This window comes from Anas acuta, chromosome Z (assembly GCF_963932015.1).
Source record: "Anas acuta chromosome Z, bAnaAcu1.1, whole genome shotgun sequence".
Classification (NCBI taxonomy): domain Eukaryota; kingdom Metazoa; phylum Chordata; class Aves; order Anseriformes; family Anatidae; genus Anas; species Anas acuta.
Window position 1 is genome coordinate 31,041,293 of NC_089017.1, and position 14,215 is coordinate 31,055,507.

At 40.4% G+C, this 14,215-nt stretch overlaps 1 protein-coding gene across 1 annotated transcript in view; it reads left to right on the top strand.

The window, feature by feature from the left end:
* ADAMTSL1 (ADAMTS like 1) overlaps positions 1–14,215 on the top strand; it is a 100,425-nt gene that overhangs the window by 83,052 nt on the left and 3,158 nt on the right. The window contains exons 13-17 of the mRNA XM_068667296.1: positions 2,053–2,253; positions 4,319–4,499; positions 8,900–9,107; positions 11,934–12,043; positions 13,241–13,461. Of these exons, the coding sequence (XP_068523397.1) occupies positions 2,053–2,253; positions 4,319–4,499; positions 8,900–9,107; positions 11,934–12,043; positions 13,241–13,461 (921 nt within the window). The remainder of the gene's footprint in view (positions 1–2,052; positions 2,254–4,318; positions 4,500–8,899; positions 9,108–11,933; positions 12,044–13,240; positions 13,462–14,215) is intronic.

Genomic DNA, 14,215 nt, shown 5'->3' on the forward strand with positions numbered 1-14,215 from the left:
GAAAAAACATCAGTACTTAGAAAGGACAAAAGGCGTAAGGTAAAATGAAGCAAATGCAGTGGAAATGTAATGTTAGGAAGAGAGCTGTCAAGGATAAAACTACATTAGACTTTGCCAAGGAAATTGAAAGAAAAAGCAAAGACTCTTCACCCTTATAAATAAAAGGGGAACACAGGAAGTGAAGTGATCTCTGTGAGCAATGAGCAGTCTCTCATTCTCCCTTTTTCATCTCATTTTTTTTCTTTATTTGTTTCTTTTTTGAGATTTAGCTGTATTAACCTGACCTTTGACAGTAAAACATTACCATTGCAACTGCACAGGCTAATGTGTACCCTATGTGCCTTCTGCTGGGGAATCCTTGCACTCATTAATATGTATTTTATAAAGAGTGAACCAGCCCTAAAGGGAAGTTTTGTCTAACCAACGCCTTGCCTCATAGAGCTTGCTGGCAGGGCATGAGGAACAGAGCCACATGTGGCTAGTGTGCTGGTGAGAGACCCACTATTCATTCTTCTGAGTGGCAGACAGCCTGAGACGTAGACATAGGTACTGTGAAGACCCCCTCTACAGCCCCTGGATCTGTCTCTCGGCATGTAATTATCTGTGACATGCCATGCATGGGTCAGTCACCACTGGCTTTTTCCACGTTGAATGAATTCTTCTCGTTTGTATGAGCAAGCAAACTTTGATTCTCATGTGCAAGGCAGCATCTTCTGCTACAGAGTTAGTGTACGTGGAGGTATGATTAGTGCCAAAAGGCAGATAAGTAAAGAATACTGCAGCCCAGTTCCTAGTGTTACTGAAGGGTAGTGACTAAGGTCGAAACAAGGGTAGAAAGGGTCCTCACTGCAGAAACAAAAGGACAAAAGAGATTCATTATACATAAGTATTATGAACAGAACAGCATAAAGCTGCTGTACCACAAACTAACAACCAGTGTAGACTGCACCCCTAAAAACTTAACCAGACCTTTTATGTATCAGAGAGATGCTGGAGGTGCAGGACAAGCATAATTCTCAAGCAGTCCAAATAACATACAGGTTCCCTTCAGCATGGCTTTTCTGGTTCCCCATCCCTGAAGTCAATGCAGATGGTTTACATCATGGCAATTGTCCAGTTCTTTCTTTTTCCCCCAGGAAATACACAAGGTAACTTATCTATCTGTCCTCTGATACACATCTATCTTTCCATCGATTATCAAGTCTCACAAAATTTCTGCTGTGTACAGTTCATCACTGAAGCCAGCAAAGTATGCAGCTGGTAGGAGGACTACAGGAAACAATAACTTACAGATACACCCATTCCATTAGCTCAAAAGGCAAAGAATTCACCATGAAACCTCATTAGTTGATCTGATGATCAGTATGCACTCCCAAATGATGCTACAGATTTGCCAATTTTCTTTAGTTGCTTGGTTTGATTGGTTTGGATTGAAGAATTGCTCATCACTAAGATAAACAACCTCTAAAAGCTGAATTCTGTCTTTGTTTTCTCAACATTTTTTAATGAAAATTGTATGAAAAAGTTGTGATAACTTTTGTGTAAATAAAACTTCTAATGTTTAAAACACTAAAAAAAAAAAAAAAAAAAAAAAAGAGAGAGAGAGAGAAAGGTGGTCCTGTGGCTAAAATAGAGGAGTTGGAGGGCAAGTTCTGTTTGTACTGCTTGCTCAAAAATGTTTGTTGAGCTTATGCTAGGTGTGTAACTTCATTCTGCCACTTTCCCGAATACTGAAATGAGAATGATTTAAATTAATGGGAACCTTAGAAAGCTTGATATAAATATTTCTGAACTGATCTGAGATTTTCATATTGCTGATTAACTGGCTTTTTGGAGTTGTTGTTTTGGTTTGTTTTTTGTTTGTTTGTTTGTTTCTTTTTGTTTTTTAAGCTGATGAGAAGGGACTCACTACTACAATATTTGTATTTTTCATTATGAGAAACTTAGGAAAAAAATGAAGTGTTTTTTTCCTTTAATTTTGCTCTCTTCAGAGCACATAATTTTACAACAAGTTCAATACTCAGCAGGTTTATTTCATATCCTTATTTTCAGGTTGTGCTGTGGATGGCCATCCAACCCCAAACATCACCTGGCTTTACTCTGGCAAGCCTCTCAGTCTGAGGCATCACCTCCTGGCAGCAGGACGAGTTCTTCAGATATTCAACATTAGTGATGCTCCTGAAGGTGAATTCAGCTGTCTTGCTCAGAATGAGGCTGGCTCACTCATACAAAATACTTCCCTGACAATTCAAGGTAACTCTGGTTTCAGTCCTTCTCCCCCATGAAGCTCTTGGCATTGACTTCCCTGCATTGCTTTTCTTATCCTGTATTTCTTGTCTCTGAATCCGGGGCTGTGAAGCACAGCAGGAAATTGGTGTTTTGATGTTTTACCACCATAGATATAGATTTGCAGGCCTAGCAAATAACTTGCAATGTCTTAGGTTTCACTCGCAGTGTCAGTTTCCCAAAATGTCATCTGATCATCTGATATTTCTGGCCTGCTGAGCATGTAGCACACCTTGATAATTCAAGCTATACTTATAGCTGCTGTGTCAACTAGAAATTTGAGGCAGGGGTGCCACAGATCAAACCTTTAAAATTAGAAAACCTGCTGTTAATCTTCTCAAGTGACTGTTACACAGTCTCTTCTTGCTTGAAAACCCTTTGCTTGTAAAACTGCTGTCACTGTTATTTTTATCCTTGAAATAAAGTGATGGTGACAAAGTCACTGAACAGAGCAGTGTGGATGGGTTGGAAAAGAATATGCATCTTTCATTTCTGCAGTTGTCGGTGGTGGAGTGGAAAATAATTTAACTTTTTCTTAATTTTCACAATAAAACTTAAAATGTGTTGCAACTCCTTCATTCAATTTCAGAATGGATGATCTCAGTAATCTACATGGTGAGAAATGTCCTTCACTAAATCATACCCCTTTGCAATTATAAATGGTTAAGAATGAAAATGTACACTGTGTTTTTGAATACATAGCTCTGAATTTGTAAGTGTACCTTTAAGGTGTTAAAACAGATTATAAGCCCATTCTTTCCTTTCATTCTCCTACTTTGGGGTGATCCAAACTTTTCAATGAGGGGGTCTAAGGGCTTTCTAGAAGACTCAGAAAGTCCTTCACATGACAAGTGAAAACGGATGGGTCTTTTTAATGCTTGGCAATACACTGAGCATGTGTCTTCAGTTCTATCTCAGTCTCAAAGCTCTCACAAAAGTGAAAGGCAAGGCCAAATTGTGTCTTCTTTGCAGATGCCATGTTTTCCCACCACTATTTTGTTATTTGAGTTTAAAAGTTCGTTTAAAATATGTTTTAAGAGTAGATTTGCAAAGAGGAATATGAAAAATTTACTGACCTCTGTAATTGCATCCACTGAATTGCACTGTAATAAATGTTCATGGTATGAAATGACTTGACAAAATCAACTGGAATGAATGAACCAGGGGGCTTCTTGGGAGTTAGTCAGACTACACTGGTTTGATTTTTATCAAAGATCAAGAACTCTGATCAAGCTTTATGAACTATCTAGGGACCTTAAAAAGTGAATTGGTAGCCTTCTGAAAAGTGTATAAAGGATGTATTGCCAGAAGGATTAATAACACCTTTTTCATGAACCAATGCAAAATAATAATAATATTAATAACAATAATTAATTAATTAAATTAAATTAAAAAAAAAAAAAAATCTGACTGAATAGGGAGAAATCACCGGGAACTAAAAATATCATTTAAGGAAAAAAAAAAATCTGAAGAGCTTAATATTCTATGAAATCATTCTTATATTACTTTTAATGATGCTCCATACTACTTTGTCACTGTAAAATTCCTTTTTTTGTATTTTTTCACAAGTCTTTGAGAAGGTAGTTATTTTCACACACATACTACTTTATCTTTTAAATTAGAGATACATTTACCACACATACCAGCTGCGAGGCTTTCTGCAGTGTCTTGTTTAGCTGCATACCAGGAGCTTACATGCTTGCCATGGTACCTGCTGGTCTCATTCTCCCAATGGCCTTCTGAAGTTTCTGACTTATTTACAGACAGCTAATAGGCTCAATGAATTATCCAAGTTTATATAAATTCAGGGATTTCTGATGCCCCATGTACCTGTCATTTGGCATCACTGAACTGTGCTACAGCGTCATTCAATTTCCATGTCTGATGCTTCTGAGCACATAAAAAAAAGGGGGGGGAGGGGAGGGAGGGGAGGAGGAGGGACAGCATGGTTACAAAAGAGAGTTAGTCTCCTGCTGACAGTTTTTAAGTGTTAATGTGTCCCTCCCATGTTTTTTGTTTTTTTTTTTGGCAGAATACCAGTGGTCAGTGGACAAGCTGATGGCTTGTTCTGCTTCCTGTGGCCACAAAGGGGTGCAGCTGCCCCAGCTCAGATGCTTACTGGATGGGTCTGAAGTCAACATATCTCACTGCAAAGAGAAGCCCAAGCCATCCCTGCAGCCCATCGCATGCAACAGGAGAGACTGTCCTTCACGGTTTGTCCTTACCATGTTAAAATGTCATATATGCTTTTAAAGTGCACTTGAAAAGTTCTTAGTGCTGGAGTGCATGCCATTGTAGCCCTGTCACTGCCTGTCTGGGGAAAAGTCATGGCTAAAAGGGAACTTATGAGTGCTTAGTCTTGACAGTTGGGAATTAGTAGCAAGATTTGTGGAAAATGTTGACAGTAAACGGTACAGACAGTGTTTACTCCTTCAGTAGTTATGTTAGAAATGGATGGAAGAGTTACTGCTTACTCTTTATTAGCAAAGGTCACAGCTTCATGGTACTTTTGAATTCTTCCCTGACAGTGGGAATAATCAGCATTTCTACAATGAAGTAGAAAATTTTCATTTCCATTTCAAGCCTCACCAGTTCTTCAAACTCGTAAACTTCACTGGGGGCTGACGTTACATGGGGAGAGGGAGCACAACGCTGTGCTTCATGAAAGGAAAGATTTCACCCTAAATGGGGCCTTCAGACAGTACTTACTGTATGTTGAAACTGTAAAGTAAAAGAACACAATGTACTTGTCTTCCTACCTCCGATTAAGGACTAGCAGATTTTCAGACATTTCAAGGCCAGATCCTCATTAGAGAAAAAGCACTGACCTAGTATCTTTGTGGTTTATTAATATAAATTCAGTACTCTCCACATACAATAGCAATGACTGGAAAGTGAACAGAAGAAAGTAAGCTCCAGAAGTAATAATCTGGACCCTTCAAAATAAAGTTGTCCCAGTAACTGACTAGTTAGAAAAGATGCTTGTCCTAGAGTTCACATCAACTCACTCTGAAAAGACATCATGTCTTAGGGCCAGCACTGTACAGTTTTTCTCTGAGTTTTGCATGTGATTAACAATATGGTGGCTGATAATAATAATAATAATAATAATAATTAATATGCAAATCGAAGTTACAGAATGGTCTAAGCTGCAAATTTCAAATCTGAACACAAAGCCAAAGCTCCCCAAAAGATTGGTGCTTTTGATTATCAGTTTTCAGCATTGTTTCACAACTGATCAAAATACAGCACAAGAAATATGGTACACCAAGGCTGAAGAGTATTTTCCAGACATTTGTTGGTACTTGTCATTTTGGATGATGGAGAAACATCTTGAATTACAGGAAAACTTGTCCAAGTCTATATTTTCTGCTTAAGTCTACCTTTTCTGCTTTTCCTTTTATGACTCATTAATAATGCCCATCATGGCCAAGTAGAATCACAGGCTTCCATGGGCTGGCTGAGCTCAGGCCAGGCTGCTCAGGACTTCGTCTAGGCAGGGCACAAAACTGGAGGGAAACTCTCAGTATGCCCAAGGTTGCAGCTGCCATCAAGGGGAGCTTGACAGAAGTGAGCCAACAAGAACATGAACAGGGACAAATGCTGAGCCCCGTAACACCCTGTTTGTTAACAGCCTTCAGGCAGAGTAAAAACAATTCATCACCACCCTATGAGCCTCATCACCAAACACATTTTTCACTCAACGCATGTCAACCTATCCAGATCGCAGCTTGGATATTAGACTATTGATGGAGACAAGTAAATATTTTCCATGGCCCTCACTTTTTCATCAGATCTGGTCATTTTATCACAGAAGTCAATCAGGTACATCAGACATGACTTACGTTTGATCAGTCTGTGCAGACTGTTCACAGTCATCTCCTTTGGCACAAAAACACAAACCACAAGGATTAGCTTCTGGATTTTCCCAGGCACCCCAGTAAGGCTGACCAGTTCCCTATACATGTACGTCATCCCTACATCCTTTTTTGAAGATGGTGGCAATGCTTCTCTTTCTCCAATTGTCAGGGGCCTCCCTAGTATCCATAACCTTTCAATAATGATAGCAAGCAGCCTTGAAGGGACATGGGCAAGCTCTCTCAGCATCCTCACACATAGCCCATCTCATCTCATACACTTCTATGGGCTGAGTTTTCCTGGGTAATTCTAGGCTGTGTTGGTTGTAAATTTGGTGCCTATCCTGTACACAGCGCTGTACACACAGGAGTTTCATCACCCAAGAACTGCAGGGTCATATGTTTTTTTGTGTTCTATGTGGCGTCATAAGACTTGATTCCAACAGCAAAACAGACAAAGAAGCTAGACTTAGCAGCTACTTTACAGTAGGTTTTGTTTCTTTGTTTCTTATCTGAGTTCCTGAGTTTCCTGAATGTCAAAACAGGCAGAAATGCAGCTGCAGATGTAAAACTGAATTCCCTTCGCAGAGCAGAGATGTCTTTTGTAAAATTAGCACATCCCATTGGACTTTGTGGGCATGAAGAGGGTCAGACAGAGGTCTGCCTCCTTTTACAGACTGTCTCAGTTTAAATGTCCCTGTAATCTTTCGCTTTATATTACCGATAAACACAGTGGAGTCATGACAGCTTGAAAGACTTCTGACTACACTAAGGTCTTTTCCTTGTTCTGCAGCTTTCTCCCTGCAGAACACACTTTCCTCCTTTGCCACCCATTGGTCTAAAAAAGAATACATCCCAGTGTTTATCCAGAGAGTCCAATTAATGTTATACTCTGTCCCTGTTAAAAATGCCCCCATTCTCTAATCCAGTGGCTCCTTAGCTAAGATGTGTGTAAGTGTTTTTCTGTATTTTTCTGGATTTTTTATTCCCTCCACTCCCTTATATCCGTTGTGGACATGGTGTTCTTGAGTAAGAAAACACAATGTAGTCAGGATCTCAAGAGAAATTTAGTACAATTTCCCTCATTCAACAGGGTGATTTGGGACTGGCACTTATATTAAAAGAGTCAAATCTAATGCGAGGAGAGGTGCTAAGCAACCTGATGAGAAATAACGAGCCAGATTTACCACTACAGTTGTGTCTTGGGTATATGGCAAGGTCCTGTTTAATTACCTTTTCTTAATATATTCTAACCCATTTTTGCAGGCAACTATTTTCTGAGTTGTGGGCTGAGTCATAAGAAGAAAACCAAAAGAGATTTGATGAAATATGAAACGCACTCATTAACAGCAGTTTGCCTACAGTGATGGCCATAAATTCCATGGGAATGGTTTATGTCTTTTTATCCCTTTCCTGAACAGTACCGCCACCCACACTCCTCTCTCAGGTCCTGAGAAACTGTTGAGATGTATGCTTGGAAATAAAAGTTGATTGAAATGCAGGGCAGAGCTTTATGAGGGAGATGTGTTCAACTGTAAGAAAAAAAAAAAAAAAAAAAAAAGTTGTGTCTTTGTTTTCTTTGTCAGGAATGTGTCTGTTTATATGCTTGTTTCTGTGACCACAGGAATTAATCACCTGCAGAAACTGAGGAGTAGTAACGGATGCCTCTCCATGGGGCTTGAGAACACCTATTGCCTATTTTACAAAGTAACCTGAAACATTGTAATTGAGGGATGAGATAGGCACTATTTCCCACCCCCACCCCCACCCCCAATATTTCAGGATACACAGCGGGAGCTGTGTATCCTGAAACTTAATGAAGCAAACTGCTGACAACCATAAGTCTCTTTAGGAAACTAATAGTCAGTTGTGTTCTTCCTGTTCCTACCAGTATCTCCTTCCCAAATCCAACTGCATGGGTGTTTCACCTAATCAGCTTTAAATAGGCAAGATGTACTGTCCATCTTGGTAAGATTTTGGGCCTGGACAATTATTTTTTGTTGTTACAGGTCTCTTATTAAACCCCAGAGCATATGGGATTAGACCCTCAGCAATTAAATGCACAGTCCAAGCTCAAGAGGAAAGAAAAAATGTGTTCTTTGTCTCTGTGCTGTCCATTCACAAACTCCATCCCTGAGCAACCATCAGGCTTTACGATATTATCCCAGCTGTCAGGAAGGTAACAGCAGGCAGGGACTGACACATATTAGCAGATTCTTGGTTCCTCTGTCAGCAGCGAGTTCAAAGTGCCCTCAAAGCTACTCTATCAGCTTTATGAGGACAGTTTTCTCTGCTGAGGACTGAAAATGGGCTGCAGCCTGTGACTGTAACCTGTGATCAAGCCCTGTGACCCATTGCTGGGACTCTTACTGTTGCCTGTGATTAAGGCTCCTGTAGCATAGTGGTGTGAGAGCAGCCATGTCCAAGCCCTGTGACTGGGCTAGAAATATTTACCAGGCTTTTAAAAACAACAGTAAGGGCAAAACTAAAAATTATTCTGGTCCCAAAGAACTGTCAGAGAGATACTTAAATAAAAAATATAATATTTTCCCAGCTTTCATCCTATAAGAAGTTTTCAGTGACTAATATAGGAGGCTGAGGCACTCAGCACTTCCCAGGGTCTTGGCCCAAATGAACCAAGCTATTGCTGCCTTTCTCTGGGCCAGCACATAAGCTCTGGTTGGCACTGATGATACCTCAGGGAGCACACTCACAGCACGTATGTGCTCCCTGACTTCCTTGCCTTTCTCTGACAGATGGATGGTAACTTCATGGTCTCCATGCACGCGGAGCTGTGGTGGAGGCATCCAGACGCGGCGAGTGACATGTCAGCGACTGACAGCAAAAGGCAGCTCTGTCCCGATGTCAAACGAGGCTTGTGTCCAAGTGTCCAAGCGCCCCGTGGACACTCAGAACTGTAACAAGCAACCCTGTGTCGAGTGGGTGGCCTCCTCCTGGGGCCAGGTAAGAAGCATGCCAGCAGTCTGAAAACAGCCTCATAGTGTGGGGTGGGGAAAGCTGACAGAAGATGAGAGGTCTGCATGCTTTTGAGAAGGCAACTAATTTGCTCAGCTCTTTGAACTCCAGCTTTGATGCACTGCATATTTGGGTTTTTGTTGCTTCCTGCAGTCCCCAGATCTGCTTGTGAATAGGACTTCTACTGCAGACCCCTCTTTGTCCACAGTAGAAATGTTTGCAGATCTTCATTATAATGACAGGTTACAAGTCTGGGAAATAACGTTCTCTATGTCTAAAATTGCCCTTAACACCCATGGAGTGTGTCTCAGTTTTGGCTGTCAGGATTCAGGACTGATGGTCGTGATAGGTTTGGGGTTTTTGTATAACAATACAGTTTTAAAATGTTTCTGATGTTGCCTCAGAACCTCATAAACTACGAGCCTTCTTGATTAGCTTCACAATGAAATGCAGAATAGGAGGATACAAGCACCTTCAGATTACTTCATGCTGTTTTTCAGATCTTCAAATTCTCTCCTTACAGCTTCATAAAATGATCATATGTTAAAAAGTTTCTTTACATAAATACCAAATGTTCCAAGTATTTGCAGTTAAATCCCCTTGTCGTGGGAATCCAGAGAAGAGCTTGCTTTGTTTTGTTTTTTTTTTTTTTGTTTGTTTGTTTTTGTTGTTGTTGTTGTTTTGTTTTGTTTATTTGTTTTGTTTGTTTGTTTGTTTTTCCTGTGAGCTGAGATTTATTGAAAAGATACTCACCAACACACATTCAATTATAACCCAGAACCAGTCATTACTATCCTCCTTTTTCTCTCCACTCCAGCATGACTGAGACATATGTGAAGGTCAATGAATCCATGACAGTCCAGACTGAGGGGTAGAAACTTGTACATTTTAGTCCATAGATCTCCGAAGTGGTGACTCTCATGTAGGGTTATACCATACCATGATGAACGAGAGAGAGTTATCTCATATTATGCTATCTCATTGTGTTAGAGGTTAAAGTAACAAAATAGTTTGTTATTAATACCCACATGCTTTCTGTGTTTGCTTAGAGTATCATGCACTATACAGTATGCCTCATCTGTTTTCTTATGATGTTGTTAGAAAAAAAATCTTCAGCGACTAGAAGTTATTTTTGTTCTCTAGCTGAAGACATCTTCATTAAACTCTTGCTTGCGTATTTTGGAAATTTCTCTCATGAAAGAGAAGCCAGTTATTGTATTACATTTATGAGTAAGCATGGAAATATCCTTCTTTATGAAGGAAACAAACTGTCCAGTTTTCAGTCCCTGTGGAATTCCAGGTAAGGACTGGATTATCCTTTCAAAAAAACAATTGCCTCATTCTTGCTTTTAGATCATTATGGTTTATCCAGTTCCCCATGACATCATACTCAGCCAACATGATCAAAGAGATCTGAATTCATTTGTTGCACCTGACCTCCATGTATTATGATATAGTATTTCTTCTACTTAAAAAAAAATGATGTCCCACATGGGCCTATACAGCTCAGTCTCTAAGCCAGAAGACTACCTGCTATGTAATTACAGTTAGGAATGTACCACTGGATCAGTGGCTCTGTGTCTCAATTACTGTCTGAGTAGTATCATGGGATACTCTGAAGAGGCCATCAGGTCCACATTGCCTAGGTGCAGTGACTAGCTTTCCCAAAGAACAGAGAAAAACAGATGACTTACTCTCCCCATTCCTCCAGAACTAATTCTTTTTCTTTCCTTTCCACCTTCCATTTAATATTAGTGGCATTTCGTGGACTATTTGAGCTCTGCTATGTATCACGTAATGTTTTGAAAGCAGTCACTCAAGATTGCTGATGATGACTGCTTGTCCTACAGGTAATGCAGAAGTGTTCTACACATTCCAATGAATGACATTTCCACCTACCTTGCTCAACAAGAGACATGGGAAAGAGTAGAGTCACTTTCTTCTCTCTTCCAATTATCAGGAAGGGAAGAAATCGCAGCAGAAAGTGAACATTATGTGAGGAGTGCATGATAGTGTGAAATGGGGCTTCTAGGGGCAGTGGAGAAAGATAGAAGTGTGGAAGAGAGAGTAGCCCTCTCCTGCCAAAACTTCCTCCTTCTTCACATTAACAAACCCCCAGTCTGTTCCAGAATATAATTTCCAGATACTTAATAAACAATCTGCTTTCTAACATTTGATTTAATTTTAAAAGAACACAAACACATGCTACATACCAATAACTAATTGCAGTTTAATCAAAGGAGAGGATTAGAAGAGTTAAACAGCAAGCGTGCAGCTGAGACACTTGAACTGGTTAGGATAACTTCATTTTTGAGCAAACTTGCAGATCTGCTGTGTTTGCAGGTTTCGTTTCTTGTTCTGCAATGCTTTTAAAATGTTATTTGTAGTGGAATATGTCCTTATTTCAATATGTTCTTGGTTATTAACAATTTACCCATAAATTGTGATAGTTCAAGCTGCAAAACGCACAGTAAAATGAATGTATTCAGATTTCCTGTATGGATCATAGGCTCTTTGCTAATGATGTGAGAGTATTTTATTTGCCCTAACAGATGTATTTAAGATTGAACTATTGAAGAGGAGAGGGTAATAAATCTACAGAGCAGATACCGAAATATAGTTTTAATATTGCTGGAGGAGAGTGAGTTGGGACAAAAGATGACTGCGTGCTCAGCCTCCAAAGTGTGCAGAGCTGCAGGAAGTGCCTGAAAGCTTCATAGCCACTGTATAGCAGTATGCACTTTATTTCACCAGCAGTCTTATAAGAGGGGAACATTGCCTTTTACCTCCTTAAGTGTTTTTCTGTGTTCACAGTGTAATGGGCCTTGCATTGGACCACGACTGGCTGTACAACACAGACAGATACTTTGCCAGACCAAAGATGGGACTTCCGTGTCATCTGATCAATGCAGTGCCTTGCCAAGGTAGGACAGGAATCTCATACAACTGAATCCACTGTCTTTCACATAGATTTTGAATGGACTAGTGATTTAACTGACATTTTATGTGTTTTCTGTATGTAACAAAAAGGAATGGTGCAACCTGTTTAATTATGTGGCATAAATCTCAGAAAGCTTAAGGCCAGACTTAAGTATTCATTCATTTGAGGGGAAAAAAAAACAAAAAAAAAACATGCTAGCTAACAGAAGAGCCTTCTAGGCATGCCAAATCCTAACTGAAAGGCCATGCTATCTCTTCCTAGACCAAGGGCACATTTGTTACCTCAGCTCTACTGGTAATGAAAGAACCGCCAAAGCTTCACTTCTCTCAATTAAATTATTATTTTAATTTTAATATTAACATATTCAATATTAATAGTAATGATATTAAAATAATAAAATTAAAATATTTTGAAATATTTAAAAAAATATTTTAAAAATAAATTAGAAAAAATATATATATTTGAAATATTCAATTATCTCTCAATTAAACACGGTGTTCATTGGATAAAATGGACTCCACGGCTTTTGTGTTCCTAAAGATAAGCTCCACTATTGACATCATAAAAACATTTATTTTCCATAAGATTTAGCCATGTAAATCAAGCCTAAACATGGCTGAAAATTACTGCTAGAGGCTCTTTGGCACCCCATCATGTATTTTAATTGTCTTTATGATGAAAAGAAGAGAACCAAATGTTCTTCTATGATCTTCACTTCTAAGAGAGAGATAAAGAGTAAAGGAGGGTTTCTAAGAAATGGCTTTGTTTCCCACTGATTACAGACATCAGCAAGTAATAAACCTCAGATGGGTTTTACTGGCTGTAACTTCTTTCATTACATCTTTTCAATGGAGCTCTGGTTTGGCATTTAATGGGAAGTGGTATTTAGGTCAAACCCTCAAATTGTTCAAATGGTCATTTAACTCCAGTTGTGCTATACCAGCTGGCAACACCTGAGGGTCTGATCCCTGAGTGTAGTTACAGGATTGCCTTTCAGTGCATGAGGCTTGCCTCTGTTTGCTCCCAGTGAAGACTTGTTCCAAACAGTGCTCTGAACAAATTATATTCATAACATGCGAGGCTTGCAGTCCCCAGAGCTTGCATGCTGCCCAGAGTGGCACACGCTTGCTTCTCATGCAGCATGGTGAGTGACAGGGCCCCTTTTCCCTTCTGCTCGTAGGCCTTTGAGCACTCAGAACTGCTGGACTGACATCTGCGGTGTGCACTGGAGGGTCAGCCTGTGGACCGTCTGTACGGCTACCTGCGGAAACTACGGCTTCCAGTCCCGACGCGTCGACTGCGTGCATATCCGCACCAACAAGCCCGTGCTGGAGCACTACTGCTCCTGGAGACCACGGCCGGCCAACTGGCAGCGCTGCAACATCACGCCCTGTGAGAACAGTACGTTCCTGAGCTGAGGGGATGTGGTGGTTTGTGGTGTGCCGGGAAAGTTAACATTCCAGCCAGACCCAGTACAGGGGAGGATGTGAAGAGTGGGGTGGAAGAGGCAGGAGGAGGCCTATCTGTCCTCTAAAGGGAGCCATCTCCCAGAACTGTGGTGCTTGGCATCACAGCTGGGCTTCCTGGGGATTCTCCAACCTGAACGGATGCAAAATGCAGTGTCCAAAGCTCAGCATCCCAGCACGGGAGACAAGGTGCCCACTGCAGTTTGCTGGCAGTGGTGTTGAGTGGGGCTGACTGGGATTGTATCTCCTTGCTAACCATGTAAAGTGGTCCAACTGTCCATTAGTGGTACAGAAAAGAAGAAAAACACAAATGTTATTGCAATGAGCTCTATAACTGCCCTGTGGTGATCCCTTTTTGCAGCCTTGATATGGAAAGTGGGACACCATCAGATAAAAAAATGCACACAAGGTCTGGCTGAGATACTGGACAGTTTTCCAACCTGCAACTCAAAAGCGGGAGGCTGCAGGCCTCAAAAGCTTTCTGAATGATACTAGGGACCAAAGTCCTAGGGAATTTGAAACGTAGGTTAAAGTATCTAAACATCTCCACCCTGGGCTGTGTTCTTTGGCACATATTTGAAAAGCACAGTGCAACACCTGGTCAACCGTGGAGGCACTCCCACACACTCTTTTGAAATGCATGGAATTGGACAAAGTACCTTTGAGCTACTCTGTTAAAGAAGTTTCCA